Source organism: Blastomyces dermatitidis, assembly GCF_000003525.1.
Source record: "Blastomyces dermatitidis ER-3 genomic scaffold supercont1.7, whole genome shotgun sequence".
NCBI classification, from domain to species: domain Eukaryota; kingdom Fungi; phylum Ascomycota; class Eurotiomycetes; order Onygenales; family Ajellomycetaceae; genus Blastomyces; species Blastomyces dermatitidis.
In genome coordinates, this window is record NW_025544780.1 from 551,666 (window position 1) to 570,974 (window position 19,309).

General features: G+C 36.6%; 1 protein-coding gene across 1 annotated transcript; it reads right to left on the reverse strand.

Annotated features, from left to right (window-relative positions):
* Window positions 1-15,274: 15,274 nt before the first annotated feature.
* On the reverse strand, window positions 15,275-18,871 carry BDCG_06625 (import receptor). Its single transcript, XM_045422377.1, has 5 exons — window positions 18,483-18,871; window positions 18,301-18,383; window positions 17,451-18,222; window positions 16,906-17,379; window positions 15,275-16,811 (listed from the first exon to the last, which is right to left on the reverse strand). The coding sequence occupies exons 1-5, from the start codon at window positions 18,808-18,810 to the stop codon at window positions 16,561-16,563; spliced, it is 1,908 nt and encodes a 635-aa protein (XP_045278030.1). The 5' UTR covers window positions 18,811-18,871; the 3' UTR covers window positions 15,275-16,560.
* Window positions 18,872-19,309: the final 438 nt, after the last annotated feature.

Below are 19,309 nucleotides of genomic sequence, written 5' to 3' on the forward strand. Positions count from 1 at the left end.
TAGATAATATAACTGGTGATTGAACAGAATTCTGAATCCCTACCAGCTCAATTGACATCTGTGTATACTACAGGTTCAATTTCAGCACCTCTGTGATAGATTATACTCTCATTGATTGAACTCTGTAGATAATGAAATGTATACTTGTATACAGCCCAGTTCTTTGATGTAGGCTGAAAGCTGAATCATTCAAGAAATCCTGCAGCAAAGCTCATATCAGAATGTGTATTAAATGCCAGATATTGCAGAGATTCAATACTAAATTAATAGAACTGTAGAATAAATTCTGCTGTGTATACAATCAGTTTCTTATCATTATTCATGAAATCAACATTCTTCTTCATAGAAGTGAATGTAGAATGACAGTTATTTATTAAGAACTTCTTCAGAAGATTTCTTATAAAGTGTAAGAAATCCCGCTTCTCGCGGATTCTTTACCTCTATTTCTATCTCTCGCGTAATTAATAGGGCTAGCGGCCCTTGACTACACACAACTATATAGACTGGAGTTCATGAATACTATTCATAACTCAGCTTGAATGCTATTATACATTTAATCTCTACATTTATCTTCTTATCATGAACACTTCTAGTAGTTAACAGTACATATCATATCAAGCTGCAAACACCTGAATAATCATCTGTAAGCACTTATTCTTATATTTCAAGCTCAGTCAGTCAGCAATCACTTATTATAACTGAAAGAACTAGAAACTTATATACTTTAATTTCTATGAACTCTACTACAGACACTCAGAAGCAGTCATCTGAATCATGAATAACTCTCATAAAAGAAGTCTCAGAGAACTTATTAATTACTTATAAGACATCATTCTCTACATCTGTGACAGAGAAACTCTTCAAACTCATGAATAAATCAATCTTAGTGAAGAACATTCTTGAGCATCTTCTACAGAATTAAGCTATTTTTCTATAAGAAATGCTTACTGTCTGTAAACACTCTTAAACTGAGTCTCTAGACATGATCTTCAGAGACATCTGCAAACTGAAAAGAAACTTTCTCAAGTTACAATCACTTAAGACTATCTATCAAATCATAATCTATAAAAGCTTTTACAAGTTTGTATTTGAAATTGACTCATAAGCCTAACTATGTGATATGAAAGATGAAGAAGCTGTTATCTATGTAATAACAGACCTCTATTACACTGAAGTTAAGAACTAGCTGAACTATTTAGAGAATAATTATAAGAGATTCTGATAATCTGTTCTCAAGATCTATCTAGAGAATAAGTTGAGAGACTCTGCAAACTGAACAGAGAACATCTGAGCTGTAATTATTAATATTAGAAAAAGAGATGAGAAATCTGATAAAGACTACTCACAGCACTTTATAGAATTATAATATGAATTAAGATCTGTGAAAACAGAGCTCTGAAACAAGACCTGAATAATGATATTTATAAAGAGACTGAATAAAGATATGTAGAATAAGCTTATTAAATAAGACTCTAAGCTCTTGACTCTGAAGAAACTGATGACTCTTATTCATTACTTACAGATCACTGTGAGAGTCACAGATCTACAGAGAGTAGATTATCAACTGACTCTGCAAGAGCTAGAATAACAGAGAACAGATTTGTCAGAAAAAGATGATAAGACACAGAGAGATTCATATCTGACTACTGAGCAGAGAGAGAGAGCTTTACAAGCTTCTGTGAATAGAGTGTATAACAGAGAGATTAAGAAAAAGAGACTCTGCTTTATCTATTCTAAATCAGAACATCTCTACACAAACTGTCTAAATAAATCAAAATAGAAATTTAAGAAGTTATGAACAGAGTCAGCAACAGTCTTCTTAAGAGTCTTGAAGCTGACATCTGAATCTGTTACTCTCTCAATGAAAATACTTGCTTATAGAGAGAGATTATATCACAGTACTGCTATCTTACAAGTATAAGAAGTATTAATGAACTCAGAATCTCAGATCACTGTGATGTCTCTAAAGCTCACAGAGTGAATAAGCTGAAAGATGAAGACTGAGAATCTGCTCTTATAATAAGTAGAGTATGAGAACTCAGATCTGAGAGCTGAGAGACTCATAAGAGTCATCTTTAAATTACAAGATCTCTCTAAAATCTGAAGAAGATTTGTGAAAACTGTGATTATTATAAATATCACAGATGACATGTATTTAAGACTTGTATAACTTTAAAGACACAATTCACACATAGCTGTCTGTGAGTCAGGTTTATACTTCTGATCAGTGTTGACAGACTTATTTACAGAGATAGAAGCAGTTGATACTGTAGAGTTGATTAGAGAAGATAAGCTTATCTATATAATGACTTTACAAGTATCTGAGAATCTCATAATTATGAAAACTGAGCTTCAGATACTAGAGAAATACTGAGATCTTACAGAGATATTTAGCTCAGTTAAGACAGCTGAGCTTTCTTCTCACTATGAGAAGAATCTGATAATAGATTTAATAGAAGAGTAGAAACTCTTCTGAGAATCAATCTATAAGCTCTTTCATTATGAGACAGAGGTTTTACAGATCTATGTAAAGAAGAATCTGAAGAATGACTTTATTCAATCTTCACAGATCTCTGCAGAAGTCTCTGTAATATTTGTAAAGAAGAAGAATGAAGATCTCAGATTGTGTGTAGACTACTATAATCTGAACTCTAAGATAATAAAGAGCTGCTACTCTCTATCTCTGATTGAAAATGTAATCAACTGTCTCATGAAAGCTGTTATATTCACACAACTGAATATAATCAATATATATACACAGCTGTGAATACAGTCTGAAGATGAATAAAAGACTGTCTTTAAAACTGCACTGAGACTGTTTAAATATCTAGTAATGTCTTTTAATCTGACTAATATCTCTGCAGTATTTCAGTCTTTTATTAATAAAACACTTCATATATATCTGAATGTCTTCATAATAATATATCTGAATGATGTGATAGTGTACTTTATAAAGAAGAAAGAACACACTGAGCATGTATAAAGTGTGTTGAAGACCTTAGATAAGACAGAACTGTATATTAAGCTTATAAAGTGCAACTTCAGTACTCACTGAATTAATTTCCTAAAATATATAATCACTGCAGATGATATTCAGATGAAATCTTCACAGATTGAGACTATTCTATCATGATCAGAGTTAACTAGTATTCATGAAATTCAGATCTTTCTGAGCTTTGTGAATTTCTATAGATAGTTTATCTTTGCATTTATAAGAATCTTCTTGATTCTTACAGACATACTGAAGAGTGAAAACAAGAAGAAGTCATTTCATAAATAGAGAATGAAAAGATTGTTAAGAAGAGAGAACTGTAAGAACTTTCTTATCTCAGAAGCTCATGAGATCTTTATAAGATTAAAACAGATATTCACAGACACAGTGATACTGTTTCACTTTGATTTCTTACTCTTAATCAGATTGAAGACAGATGTCTTCTTCTTTATAATTTCAGAAATAGTCTCATAACTACAGTTAAATGAGAACTGAGTTTCAGTGATCTTTTTCTCATAAAAGATACAACTCACAGAGATTAACTATGATATTTATAATCAGAAGCTTCTTATGATAGTGAAATTCTTTCATCACTGATATTACTACTTCAAGAATCTTATGACAGTGATTACTGTTAAAACTGATCATGACAGCTTACAATAGTTTACTTCAATTAAGAAACTCTCATAGCAGCAGATTCACTGAGCTCAGAGACTGAGTGAGTTCTGATTCAAGATAGAATATATCAAGGAAATTAAGAACTCAGCAGACAGACTCTCTCACAGATCAGACTATATTAAGAAGACTAGAGTAACAGATATAGAGAGATTAGAGAAGACAGAAAAGCTTTATAAAATGCTTAAACTGAGTATTATAAAGAGATTGACTGAAGAGTCTTCTAATCTCTTATAAGAGAAGAAAGAGAAGAAAGAGAAGAAGTCTGTGTAACTACTCTCTATAACACTGAGAGTTAACACTCTGAGAATCTCTGTAAGAATTCTTGAAGAGAGTATCTATAATCTGAAGAGTTTGCAGGCTTTGAGAAGCACTGTGAAAGACCTGATATAAGAAGAAACAGAGTACAAGTCTTTATAAGATCTTCTATTCAGATTGTCTGAACTGCAACTGAAGAATGAATATGCTCAGTATATTCAGAAACTGCTTACAGCAGAGATTAATTCTGCAGAAACAAAGAGTTGAAGAGACTTAAATAACCTCTTGTAAAGAGAGAGTCAGATTTATATGCCTGTAAATGAGTTTCTATGCATAGAACTCATTAAAAGATATCATGACTCTTCTCTAGCAGATCATTTTACAGATACTAGAACTCATGAGTTACTCATAAGAAAATACTTCTGATCAAAGATGCAAGGACTTGTGAAGAAGATAGTGAATTCTTATACTATTTATCAGAGTTTATGAGTAGTGCAGTTCAGATTATATGAAGAACTTACTTCTCTACTCATTCTGCAAGAACCTTGAGAACAGCTAGAAATGAATGCTCTTATAAGTCTCTCTGAAAGTAAGAACATATATGATGCCTGCTTTGACAGTGTGCTGATGATAGTGAATCACTTTATTAAGATAACACACTTTATACTCATCTGTAAGAACTTAAAGTCAAAGAATTTGATTTATATCTTCATCTGTGATGTGATTCAGTTATATGAGTTATCTGTGAACATTATCTTAGACAGAGAATCAATCTTTGCAGAAGAGTTCTGATCTGACCTGATGACTATACTGAAGATCTCATAAGATTTAAACACAGCTTTTCATCAACAGATAGATAATCAGATAGAATATCTGATGAGTATATTGAAACAGTATCTATGATGCTTTGTCAATTACAATCAGAATGACTGAGTACATTGATTATTACTTACAGAGTTTATATATAATAACTCAAAGTATATCAGCACAGATAAAATTCTCTTTGAGATGCTCACTGAGACTCATCTGCAGATAATCTTGATAAATCTGTAAGAGTATACTATAGAGTGTGATGATGTCTGTGAATGAGCTGAGAGAATTCAGAAGATTTAAGAGAAAGTCTGTGAATTCTTGAGAAAGGCTCAAGAGTATCAGAAGAGATACTATAACTTCAAGTATATTATAAAGAGTTTCAAGAAAGATGATAGAGTCTGACTGAGTCTAGAAAATATCATCATATAGAGATCTAGTAAGAAGCTGAATCTCTTACAGACAGAGTCTTATAAGATTATGAAGAAAGTTAGCTCACAGTTCTATAGATTGAAACTGTTATCTGAGTTACAGATATATAATGTTTTTCATATCTCTTTACTCTGTGAATATAAGAAATTCTTAGAAGAGAACTCTGTAACTTATCACTCTGTCTATGAAGCACTAGAGAGTGAAAGAGAATACTAGATTAAAGAAATTATTAACTCAGAGAAGTGAGGTCATGAGCTCTGATTCAAGATTCAGTGATAAGAGTATTCTGACAAGATGAATAAGTTTACTTAGAAATCATTTAAGTAGATAAGATATCTGCAGAAGCTGAGACATGACTTTTATGTTATAAATTCTGATAAGTCAGAATAATATAATCTTTGCTAAGAATCTGATTGTGATAAAGATATTAACACTGTTATTTATAAATTCTAGTCTATAAGATAATGAGTTTCTACTGAGATGAACAGTCTGCAGTGTATATAAGAGAAGAAGAAAATATATTCTTATTAAAGCTAAAAAATAAGAAAATAAACAGGATTGTAAATGCAATTTAGAGATTAACAAAGAAAAAATAAAGAAAACTCATATTTATATTATTAATATTCATGATACTCAATCTTCTCACAACTATTAATTTCTCTCTTCAAAGAAGCAGAGAGTATCATATCTGTAATACAGACAATTATTACATTTGATATGAAGACTGTCAGAAATGCACAGACTTCAGAGAAACTGAATATCAGAGTATATACAGTTGTGACAGAGTCTTGAAGACTGATTATCTGTGTATGTAATCAGATATTTCTTACAAAGCTGTGTTCACTCTCTCAGTTATGCTGAAGTATTCAGCCTGAAAATAATTGAGATGTAGAGAGAGAGCTCATCTGCTCAGATCAACTCCTGTCATAAATTCATAGCATTCACATTGCCTTGATTACCTGGATTTTGCAGGTACTCAGAGACTCATCTCTCATTGATAATGAGATTGCAGAAATGTGCCGCGGCGCGAGAATCATTGATAGAGAACCTAGGCATATTTACATATACCTGATCAGAGATTGTGTGAACAGAGAGAGAGTAATTGTAGATCTGTGAGACTGCAGAAGACACTGACAACATCAGAAGCTTTATAAGAACTGTTAGCTAGAGTCTGTAAGAAATTACTTATGAGAAGACTTATAGCAAAGAAAGAGACTGCACTGCTTGAAGTCAGAGACTGATCTGAGAAAGACAGAGGATTGACTGCTGACCTGAAGATCAGATATGATAACAGAGCTGAGAAGAATGAAGGTGTGATTATAAGTGACAGTGTCCCTGCTTCATCAGCCAGCAAAAAGTAATCAGAGAAGTTATGAGAACACTTATAAGAAGCTCAGCAGTGATCAGACATTGTTTATAAAGAGATTGAAATTGAAAAAATTTTTTATTCTTAAGAAGTTCTTGAATCAATACACAGACACTGTCAGAAACACTCTCTCTCTGTCATCTAAATAAAAACACTTCACAGATGAATGAGAATACTCACAGTTTATAAGAATAAGAGCTGTTATAGAAAAAGAAAAAAGAAGATGAGATTTCATAGACAGATCTGAGATATTTATACTACTCTAGAGAGGTTTACTTACACTGTGAGTGATTCTGTGAAACAGTCAGATTACTCTAGTAAATAAGAGTGATTATGAATCACAGGCCTGAATCTTTCTATATAACTATAAAGAGTGATTGTAGACTGTGAATATCTTGATTCTATAATTCTACAGAGTTGATAAAAGAATGAAAAATTCCTCACAATTCTACAGTGTCAAAGAGTAATGATTTGTAAGAATGAATAAAAGATTAACTTATGAATATTTCTCTTTGATGAGAGTAATCTCACAGAGAGTGATTCATCTGTGAGATGAATCTGTGTGATAATTACATAAGAATCTTATGAAAATGATTGAGAGTTAACTGAAACTCTTCTATATGAAAGATGTGAGATGAATCTGTGTGATAGTCAGAGAAGAATCTGTAAATTATAAAGAATCTCACAGAATAAGAAACTGAGTAACAGACTCTTTTCTCTTTATAGTAACAAGAGATTTTTTCTCACTGAGGTTTTTTATAGATATAAAGAGTTTTTAGTGAGTATTACTACAGTGCTGAGCTGACTATGAAGTCACTCAGTGAAAGACTTCACAGACAAAGCCTTAGAGAGAGAAGAGTATGTAAGAAATCTCACTTCTTACAGATTCTTTATCTCTATTTCTATCTCTTGTGTAATCAATAGAGCTAGCAGCTCTTGACTACACACAACTATATAGACTGAAGTTCGCGAATACTATTCACAACTCAGCTTAAATGCTATTATACATTTAATCTCTACATTTATCTTTCTACTGCAAACACTTCTAGTAGTTAATAGTACATATCACACTAAGCTGTAAACACCCGAATAATCACCTGCGAGCACTTATTCTTACATAAAGAGAGATTGAGACAATGTCAATGAAGTTGAATCTCTATCAATCTTCATTTCTAGATAGCAGTTGAAATTTCCTACATTCTTGATATTATAATTAGTAGTGATTTCAGCTTTGACTCAGTTCAGGTCTTTAATTTTCAGGCTGTAGAGATGAATATTATTCACATAGATAATTATATAGACCTGTCTTTCATCATAAATAAATAGTTCAGTATCATAGAGACTGACACAGAAGTCTGAGTGTAATAGCATCTTTCACAGCTCTTCATATCATAAGAGTGCTGCTTGCTTAAGACTGTAGAGTCTCTGTATCAACTCACATACAAGATCATCACAGTCTTCATGGAATTCTGTGAATTGATTCATATATATTCATTCATCAGCAGGTAATTGAGCATTTAAAAAAGCAGTCATTATATCAATCTGCAGAACATATCATCTCTGAGATGCTGAGATTGCTATGAGAGCTCATGAGATGAATACAGAGATAACAGATGTAAAGATTCTTGAGTAATTGACTCTCTTCTGTTGAAGATTTTCACAGACAATTCAGCAGATCTTATAACAGATAACATCACTTATATTATTAAACTTTTTATCAAATACTCATTGACTGTGAAGAACACTCATTTATGATGTTCTCTCAATCAGTTATCAGATCTCTATCTGTTTCAAACAGTTGATCTCTTTAACACAGGCCTTGTAATAATACTTTCATTTCATGAAAGCTTTGACACATGTGAGGTTTTTCAGGATTGAAAGTGCAGTGATCTTGGAATCAGTGAGTAGATTTTCAAGACTGTTTCTCACTGAAGCTTCTCTCACTGTAGTGATATCTCTTATAGATGTCAGAGAATCATTCAATTCAACTGTGAGTTCTGAGAAGTTCAGTGTATTCTGCACTAAAAAGATAGATATTCTCGCAGAGATATCATAGTCAATTCATCAATTATTAGTGAGTATAAGAAATAATGAACACTCAGGTTGGATTTCCTTATCAATGAACAGATTATCTATTGATGAATCAGAAATCACTGCAATCTCTTGATAGACTGCAGTGAGTAGGCCTGGTATTACTGAAGAAATCATCACAGCTGCTTTACAGACTGCATTGAGTAGAACCTTCAGGTTGTGTATTATAGTCAGTATTGATGAATTAGCAAGATGAAGATTCTTCTGAAAGATGATATCTTTTGATATGTATAAACACCTGTTGAAGAGGTTCATCAATCTATAATTGATAAAATCATCATAACTCACAAAAATCAACTTTTTGAAATGAGAAACTATCTTATTGATGAGCTTGAGAACTATCTTCAAGAATGCTTTACAATCTCATCAGCAAATGCCACATGCAGAAGGTAGAGCTTCAAGCCAGGCCTTATACAGTGTAATCAGCTTTGTATTTTCAGAGCTCTCATACAATATTATTGAGATTGATATAAGGTTAAGCAGCTCTGTAACTGCAATAACTGTCTCATCTCACATCTTTTTCAGAGCTGAAGAGTCTATTAATAGTGATCAAGACTTCTCAATGATCAAACTAATTAATTATTCAGATACTTCATCTTACTGTGAAGTATAAGAAGAAGTCAGCTTTCATTTTATATCTTCACTGAGCATGTATGCTGTGACTGTATTTGAATTCAATTCTTCATGATCTGAGTGAATGATTGCAATACTACATCTCAGCAGATTCTTGATAAATTGATTGAAGATCTGTAGATATCTCAACATCTCATCTTTGCATTCTAATAGGAATATTTACCTCATATAGATGACATCATCTGTTATCATCATTGCAAGCTTCTTACCAGTGTAAGATGATATATCATTCTCAGTTTCAAGAGTCTCATCATCATTGAATATATTCATTCAAATCTTCAAGACCTTGCAGGTGGCATGATGTGATGTGAAATTCTTGTAGAAAGTGTGTTTCTGTTTAGACTTAACATATGTGACACAGAATGATAATTTCTTCAGACTGATAATAGTAATATCAAATCACAGATCTCTGATCATTTTTAATATACTATTTTCACTGATATGATCAAGTCAACAATGTCACTCATCTATCAGAAGCTGTTTCAGAAGAACTGCAGATAATTAAGATAGAGATGAGATAACAAAGAAATCAGTATCTGAATTCTTAGAGTTAATTAACTGTTCAATCTTCTCACAGCTGAAAGATCTCAAAGATTCAGCATTCAGATTATAATCTGTTGAAATTGTCTTTGATTTCAGAACAGTCATATATATCACTGCTTCATACATTGAGTCATTCATTATTTCATGAAATGTCAGTGAGCTGTTGAATAGAATGTAAATATTATTGTAAAACAGATTGATGTAGAAGATATCACTGTTGATAGATGATAGAAACTCAAAGTAGTTTTCAGTATCAACTTGCATATTACAGTGAATATAGCTCTGATGTTTCATCAGCTTAGCAGAGATCAGATTTGCAGATAACTCTGATATGTAGTATACATAATTGAATTCTATCAATCTTTCACTCACTGAGATAAATACAGTACTGACACTCTGAATCTTTATAATAATCTTATTAGTCACTTAAACTGTTGAATCATTGATTGCTATAAGTTCTGAAAATTGTGATCTATCACTCACTATGTGGCAACTGGCGCCACTATCTCATATAGTGAGAGAATTCTTGTGAGATTTCACAAAACAGACTGACACATTGATAATCTCTGTGAGATTTGTTATCTGATAGGTGTCTGATTTATCTGTAATGAATAGTTGAGTTCTATCTTCACTATTGTTCTTTTTCTTCTTTTCCTTGAATTTCTTTATTCTCACAGTATTGTTTATTCTTCAATTATTCAGAGCACTGTCTGAATTAGTCAATCAACAGATATCAAAGTGAGATCTCTCATAATCAGAATATGTAGATGAATTTCTCAATTCTCAATGATTTCAGAAGCTCTCTTATATACTGTTATAATCACATTCAGTACAGTCTTCACAGGCTGAATTCAATATATTATTGTTTGAATTGATAGATGTAGTGATCATTATATCTATTATAGCTATTATAGCTATGTTGACTGCAGAATCTATATTCTGCAAATTCTTTTTATCTTTTGAAGAATTAAGCTGCAAACAGATCTTCTTCATGAGAAGATTAACATTCAATATCACAGCTGTGAATTTGAAATTCTGTATCTTCTCTATCTTCTTCTGAACATAATTTCTTCAATTGTTGAGTAGAACTGAGTAGAAGGTATCAAATATTCATGCATCTGAGAGGAAAGTATTCAACATCTTCAATTTTGTAATGACAGACTGAAACTTATCAAAGAATGTGTGTAGATTGATGATCTGTGTGTTATCAAGAGACATGAATTTCAGAACTGTCTCACAGTGTAACTGTGTTTTGAGAACAGAGTATTTCTATTCAATCACATTTCATAGAGTATAGATAATTCAATTTTCATCATACTTGAAGAAATGTGATCTGACATCTGCACTCAAGAAGTTTGAAATGAATGTGTAGAGTCACTGATTTCTGACATCTCAGAATGATGCTTATTCATCATCTCTTTATAGAGGGTTCTGAGTCTATTGTTTCTCTATTATATATCAACACTGTGCATTAATCAGTTTCAATTTCATGAAGATGCTTCATGTGATGTAATTGAATGTATCAGTCAGACTATTTAATCTCATAGTATTCTTAACATCTTTCTTGAATTAAGAGATTGTCTTGTCAACATGACTATTCAGTTTATAAAGATTGAATTTCAATCTTTCATCAAGATTAGAATTCCATGTAACTGTTGATGTGATAGCAGAATAATTATTAACATTCTGAGATTAATCTGTAGAGAATCTCTGTTGACAGAGTTTTTTCAGTTGTAGTTTGAGTTCTAAGACTCTTTGCTTTTTCTTATTCATCTCAAGTATTATCTTGAGATGTTTCATCTGTTGATCTGATATTGTCTCATCTGAACTGTTGAATTCATGAGAATCAGCTTTATCAAGCTATCAAGTAGATCAGAGAGCTGGTCTGACTGTGTCAGAAGCTGTATTCAAACCAGCTTTGAATCAAGAGAATGTTGCAGAGTGTTCTTCAATGAAGCTTTCAAAGACTTCAGAAGAATGTTCACTGACAGAGTATAAGTGTGAAGAATTATCATTATCAACTGCAACTGATTCAGTGAAAAGAACACAAGATCACAAATGTGTGTGTGAGTGTAATCATATTGAATCTGTCATCTTAATATTCATTTATTGAATCCTTGTCAATATCATTCTCTTTTTTTCTTGCTTTTTTGCAAATGTGATGCATTTTCTGCAAGTCTCTTTTTTAAGTGAGCAGTAGTATTATTGATCATCAAGATCTCAAATGCATTAATACTGATAGAATAAGACAATTTTAACTTCTGAAGAGTGTATCAAATGAAGCAGTAGTTCAAATAATGATTATATTGATAAGAAATCCTGAATTGACAGTGATTTTGTGCAAAACAGGTCTTATAACCTGTGAAAGATGTAAAGCTTGTATGATTGAAAGGTTGCTAGCTTTGTGAGAAGTTATATGATGAAAGGATTAGTAAGCCAGATCACGTGACCTGACACTTTAACTTTATATTATATATTAAACAGAGTTCTCTAGTAGTTCTAAAACAGTAAAGATTTCACTGAATTCAATATACAGTGATTAGATAATAATCAAATACTCTGTATAATTTCAGCAGATATATAATCATTCTTAAGAAGATATATAATCTCATTGATAATGAAATCACTGAGTTGAGATAATATGTTAATGATAAAGATAAGAAAGATATGTATTTAAATGTCACGCTCCCGGCCGCGCCAAGGCCCCGTTGCGGTTCCACACGGCCCATCGCTTCCATGCGGATGATTCCATCCCGTCCGAACCGGTTTCCAACCACCCTATGACATCATTCGGATGTATCATAGGAAGATCCGATTGATGGATATGAGAACCCCGCTTTTATACGAGGTCAGCAGATTACTCTTCCTTGGCAATGAGGCGCCGCTGAGGTATCGCTCCGGCTATCCTCGCTCGTGGAATGGGAGGAGGGTATCCGCCCATTGTCTATATAGAATAGCTAGATGCTGGCTCCCCATCAAAGGAGCCAGCGATTCGTTTTCCTCCTACGGAAATATATACAAGAGTTACTGCGTGCCCCATACAATCTTCTTAGTATACTAAGTACCATATCTGTGATATCCTCGCAATAACCTTGTAGCCTACGAGCTCGCTATTCAAGCAAGATAGTCAAGCCCACCCATACGGCTTCCCAAACAACTACTCCTACGTGACGCCGCCGACTAGCCACCGCTTCGGTTCCGCCACGTTACATTAAATAATAATTAATTAAAAAAGACATATATTAAATAATAATTAAATGATTCTAGAGAAATATGAATATTTTGATTTTTTTATAATATTTTGCTACTAATTTTCAGAGAGTGCTGAGAAAATTCTGTTTTTACAAGCAATAACTTATAACCGTGCCATGCTTACTCACTCTCTGTAGTGAGTGTGTCACAGCATATGAAAAATCACACTGTAAAGAAAATATTTTCAATATCTTCATTCTTCATCTTCAAATAATCATCATTAATTATAACCATGTCTAAATCTTCTAATTATACTGAGAAGCAGTTGCAAAGAGCTGTTGATATGTACAAAAGCAATTCAAAATTAAAAATCACATCTCTGTCACAAGAATTCAAAGTCTTATATATCATCTTGTATGAAAGGATCAACAGAAAGAAATCAAGAACTATGAGAGTTTCACTGAATTGAGTATTGAATAACAGTCAGAAAGAGGTAATTAAGATATGAATTCATCAATTAAACATTAATTTTTATTCATTCATTATCAAGCATATCAAAGCTGCTGTGAACCACATGTTGAGACAGCATCATACAGATTCAGAGACTGCATCTCTCACAGTAAGTAAGATGTGAACATATCAATTCATCAAACACCTGCCAGATTACAAACAAGTCAAGCAAAAACCCATGAATTCAAAATGATGCCCTGGATCTCAATATATATGATGGTGATGATGATGTATACAATCACTTTATCTCATCACCTGCAGATTGACTGTCAACTGCCTCCTTGCAATTAACCTCTTCAGAGACAGTTACAAAACTACATCATCAAATCGATGCAGCAGTCAAGGCCTTAGAAGATGTGAAGAATACCCTTACATCTGGTTTGACAAGATGATTGAACAAGATCTTCAAGGATAGCATGGTCCAGGCGGAATTGAACACGCATCATGAGGGTGAACTTACAGATCATTATCAAGCAAATAGACATTGAGTTGTCAAATCCTCCCGCAGACAGGTGCAAGTAGGTGAAGTCCTCACTATTAAGAATGCCAATTGCAAGATTATGACCTGTAGAGCAGATGAGATGAAAAAGACATTCAATAAGACTCTTTGATTGATTGAAATCAAATCTACAAAATCTACAGTCACTCAACCACAATAAGATAATTCTATAGAATCTCAACTTACAGTGGATTCTACACCTTCTAATGAGTATATAGATAATCTTTATATTATAGATAGATGTGATGATGATTATTAATTAATTTTTGAAGATTACTATATTCAAAATATTTTCTTTACAGTGTGGTTTTCCGTACGCTGTGGCGCACTCACTACAGAGAGTGAGTAAGCATGGCACGGTTATCTATCACAATACAAGTTGCATTCAATATCACTACTTTAAGAACCTGTGACTGCCCCACCACGAACTCGCTCAATTTTTCGAATAAGAACCCGCCGATAGATCCATCGAATAGCCCTCGATCATACGAGCATTTTGACCCCATCGCCGACCGCATACCCCGTGTGGTGGTGGAGATATCCAGCCAAACGTGAACCAGACGTTGTTCGAAACTCCTGTGTGGGATTATCCCCCGTTCACCCCTACCACACCACAACCCCGGGCCAAATTGCCATACAAATTGTAAGGTGAAGAGACCTAGCCATATGCGCCAATCTTCTTGATTTTGGAAGATCCCCGACTGTATAATTTCTTTAAAAGACTGAACTACTTATTCAGTTCTATTATATTATTAATATGAATAACTTAACAGAGTCTGATATAGAGAAGATACTTCAATTATATAAATTATTCTCAATACTACAGATCTATCTGCCTTTAGGGAAACCAAGGCGTGCAGGTTCGAAACCCGCAGGGGGATACATTAAATCCGGAACCCAAGCACCTCAGGTTTCTAATAAATACAGAGGTGTACAAATCGCTCCAATAAATCACTCTATGTTCCTGGGCTGGGAAGTTATTATCGCATGTATCTAATTGTCACTCCTTTGTATTTTCCTCTATGTTCTGTTATCTTGGCGTGGTCTCAACACTTGTATTTCCTCCTCCTGTATAGTTAACCAACACTTGGCCTGTATTTAACATCACGCAAGGACTTCATCATAAGCTCCGCTTGCATATGAGTATAATGGAAGAATAATAATAATAATAATAATCTAGAGCTTGAAGATCTGAATAGTATAGAAACTTCTCTCTCTGCATCTCTATAAGAGTAGCTTGAACTCACACTCAAATCTAGTTAATAATCTTCATAAGATATCTGTCTGTTTATTTATTTAAAGCTATATTTATGTAGCAGCATGTGAGACTCTGTCAGGCCTCACTTAAGATACCTAATTAGACTAGATCAAGACCAGTTGCATAGCGCCCTTACGGGATGCAGACACCAACTTAAAGATGTAATCAATCAATCAATCAATCAATCAATCAATCAAGCCCAGGCAGAAGGGCTGGCGGGTTTTGTCCAGTTCCCCGCGGTACCAGCTACCAGATGTTGGTGCGGAGTTGCAGGTTGTGTCCAGGTCACAGTTACACGCCTGCGATGCATGCCGCATAGATCGGTGGTATGGATACGCATGGTATTTACCAGCTGGTGTCTCAATTTAGGGCTGTTCCCTGTGGTATCGTGGTATCGGAATTACAACCAGCGTTTGGCCAGGCGGCTGATGATGTCATCGCAGTCATGTGAGATGTGTCTGATCCACATGGGATCAGATCTATTTGAACTCCATCCAGCCAGAGCAGGCATACAAAAAATAAAAACAGGGGCCAGAGGGAAAAGGGAAGAAGAAACAGATATATAATTACATTTAAAACGTTGCAGCAGCCAAACCCTAACCAGGTATGGCAGTAAATACGTCCCTCTCCCGGCACTGTCCAATCACTCCACTCACACGCATATACATACATACATTCAAACACACAAACCCAGACAGTATGTCTGCAAGTAACTCGCGGGACAAGAAAACCAGAGAACACGAAACGGAAATGCACGGGCGAGATGAATGGGGTTAGGATGGGATGCCAGCAGCCAGAGATAGGGAAACAGTCTAAGCGAAAAACGAAATGATCAGACGTTGAACAAAGGAAGAACGAAATAACAGACGAGAAGCAGTAAAGCTAGGGGCTGCCCAACACGAAGCATATGCGGAGAGGGAAAGAGAAGAGAATTTTTTGGCCTGGTTTATCCTTCTCGTCAAGTCTAGTTGATCAACTTTTGTTTTTCTTGTGCCTTTTTTTCTTTTTTCTTTTTCCATTTTTGTTTAGAAAAACCAGGGGACAGGATGTCATCTTATCTTATCCTAGCCAGCAAATCATCAACAGCGTTCGGGTTTCATTGTTCATGGACGGGCTTGCTTCGGTGTGCTTTTGCTTTTCCCTTTGCTTGGTAACTCTAGTCTGGTTGAGCAATAACGCGTTCGTCTTTTCGTTCCCATCGTCGAAAGGTAGGTGCTATAATAATTATATAGGAGGGTGGAGGAGAGAAAGGGGAGATGGAGACTAAAAAATGGCTCTTTTTTTTCTTTTTTTTCTTTTTTTTACGAAGGCGGCACACCCATACCACCCGCTCCCGCCACTTGCTGCAACCGGGCAGCGAGCTTGGGATATCGCTCCTGGACTTCGAGTTGCGCCCGTGTCGCTTCGGCATATGACACGGCGTTGATCACTTCGGCTTCTGTTCGGGCAAGCTCGCCCGCTCGCTCAAAGTATTTGAGCGCTTCGGATACTTTGCCTTGTTGGAGGAGGAGTTGGGCGAGGGTAGCCACGGCAACGTCGCATTCCGGGTCAACTATCGGAAGAGAGATTGGGTTAATAGCCATTTTAGGGTAAAGGGGGTTAGATATGGAGAACAACAACGGGATATAAAATAGGATGGAGCGTACTGATGAGCGCCTTCTGGCATAGGCTCTCTGCTTCAGCAAAATCATGCTTCCATTGGAACAGGGCTAGAGCCTTGTTGATCAGTGGTAGCACGTTGATACCCCACGGTTTGTTCTTCTTCTCCAGCTCGACCGCCTTGTCGAACTTCTCGATCGCCTCAGCATGCTTCTGCTGGTCGAGCAGGAGCTCACCGTAGTAGTTGTAGACGTCAGAGACGTTCTCGAAGTTTTTAACGGAGCGGCGGAAGGTGGCCATCGCAGAGGCGACGGAGCCCATCTTATACTGTGTTACACCGAGTTGGATGTGCGAGTAGATGAAGTCCCGGTCGACATCGATGGACTTTTGGTAATCCTTGGCGGCCTCCGGGAGCTCGCCTAGGATGAAGTGGAGCTGGGCACGGTGGTAGTAGATGTCCGGGTCATCCTTGTTCTGCGCCACGGCGAGGTCAAAGTCATCGGCTGCAGCCTCTCGGTTGCCTATTGTTGAGACGTTAGTTTCAGTCCGATCGTTGTACCTTGTGTTTGGGATAGAAGAGACGAAAGCCTACCAAGTTCAAGGTGTAGACTTGCTCGCTTGATGTAGCTCTGGACTAACGACGGATCAAGCTCCACACTCTTATTCAAGTCTTGCAGGGCAGCTTGGACATCGCCAGTCAAGTATGTGAAGGTGGCACGCATGTTCAGGGCAAGGGCTTCAAAGTTCCCAAGATTCCCCAACTCGAGTGATTTTTCAAACGCTCTTGCTGCCTCCTCATAACCATCTCCCGTCGACTCGGACAAGGCGAGGAAACCCTTGCGCAACTGACCCTTGCCGCTGTCCTCGTCTAACTCCACATCTTCACCCAGGCCCTCAGGCAGTGGTCGTGGGCGGAAGCTCTGCAGGTAGTTGGACACGAACGTGGCACCGGGGAGTTTCTTCCCCTTCGCCTCCAAGATGGCATGTCCCTTTTGCTCCGCAACTTTCTTCAACAGCCTCTCCACAGCCTGCTTGCTAGATTCCTTAGCGAAGCCATCGATGATGCAGCTGGCAGTATAGTCCAGCAGAGCCTCGCTGAATTTACCCAACTTCTCGTAAGCGTTTGCTCGGCGGTTCATGGCTTTGACATATTCATCATCCATGGAAAGAGCGGCGGAGGTGTCCTCCACCACTTTGTCCCACTCACTGAGGGCATTGTAGCATGCAGCGCGGTTCGAGTAGTACACCGGATCGGGTTTGCAAAGGATGGCCTTGCCGTATAGTTCGATGGCTCGGTTGTAATCGAGGGATCCGAAGGCCTTGTTTCCGGCGGCCTTTAACTTTGCAGCGTATGCCGCACGAGTCTGGGGGAAGGAGAAAAGAATCTCGTATTAGCAAATGATTTACTGGGTTGTTTTGCGGGTGATTCAAGGCGCGCATACTTCGGCAGACAGGCTATCGACGGTAGATGCGTCGACCTTGGGCAATTCTTCTGGAACTTCCTCAGGCTTTTTCTTGGCAGGGTCTGTATCGGAGAGTTGGGTCAGCATCTACCTCGCACCAGTTCTACCCGTGTATACAGGTATCGTAGCAGCAGAAAAGGAAGATGGGTTTGTAGCCATACCAGTAGCGGCAGCAACGCCAGCCTTTTTCTCTTCCTCAGCCTTCTTTTTCTCACGCCGCCTCTCCTTTTTGCTCTTCCTCTTCTCCGCAGGGTGTGCGGAGGCCGCGGAGCGGCCGGACGCTGATAGGTAGTAGACGACACCGGCGCTTGTGACGACAACGGCAACTCCGGCAATGGTGTAGACAATTGCCTTATTCTCGGAGGCCCATTTGGAGATGCGGTCCCAGGCGGAGGATGACGGTTGCGCTTGGAGAGAAGATGTGTTGAAGGCGGCGAGCTGGCTTGCTGGGACAGCAGGGGGTACGGGAAGGACCTTATCTGACGACATTATTGGGCGTTATGGAGGCGACTTGGAATATTAGAGCACTAGAGAAAGAGTAGAATATAGCAATTGGACTGTTATTGTTGTGAAATAATAAATAAAAAAAAAAAAAATTAAACTCGGAAGTCGCAGGTTTTGGTACAGGCAGAGCTGGGCAAATAATACAGAGACCAGGAATATTACACCCGGAATGAAAAAGCTCCCCCGAAGCAAATGGGTAAGGGCACGCAAATGAATGGGCACGAGACAGGGACGGAGGAATGACAGAGGGGTATGTTATGTATTCCAGGCTGGGGTGGTGGGGAGAGCGGGTGGTTGGTGGTGGTGTTTATGTTTATGCCGGTGTCTGTTTCAATTGCTTGGATTCAGGATGTTGATGTTTGAAGCTTTTTTTTTTTTTTTTTTCCTTTGCGGACGTCTTGGTAAGTTAGTAACAAATTAGTCAGCAGGCAGCTTAGTGATTATGTCAGCCGTATCTCGTTGTTCTTAAGGAACGAGGCCACAG

Excerpts from the sequence above, each read along its gene's own strand:
- BDCG_06625 (XM_045422377.1), bottom strand. The coding sequence starts at position 18,810 with ATGTCGTCAGATAAGGTCCTTCCCGTACCCCCTGCTGTCCCAGCAAGC. Across the intron at positions 18,384-18,482 it reads TGGCGTTGCTGCCGCTACTG|ACCCTGCCAAGAAAAAGCCT; the intron begins GTATGGCTACAA and ends TCTCCGATACAG. Across the intron at positions 17,380-17,450 it reads AAGTCTACACCTTGAACTTG|GCAACCGAGAGGCTGCAGCC; the intron begins GTAGGCTTTCGT and ends TCTCAACAATAG.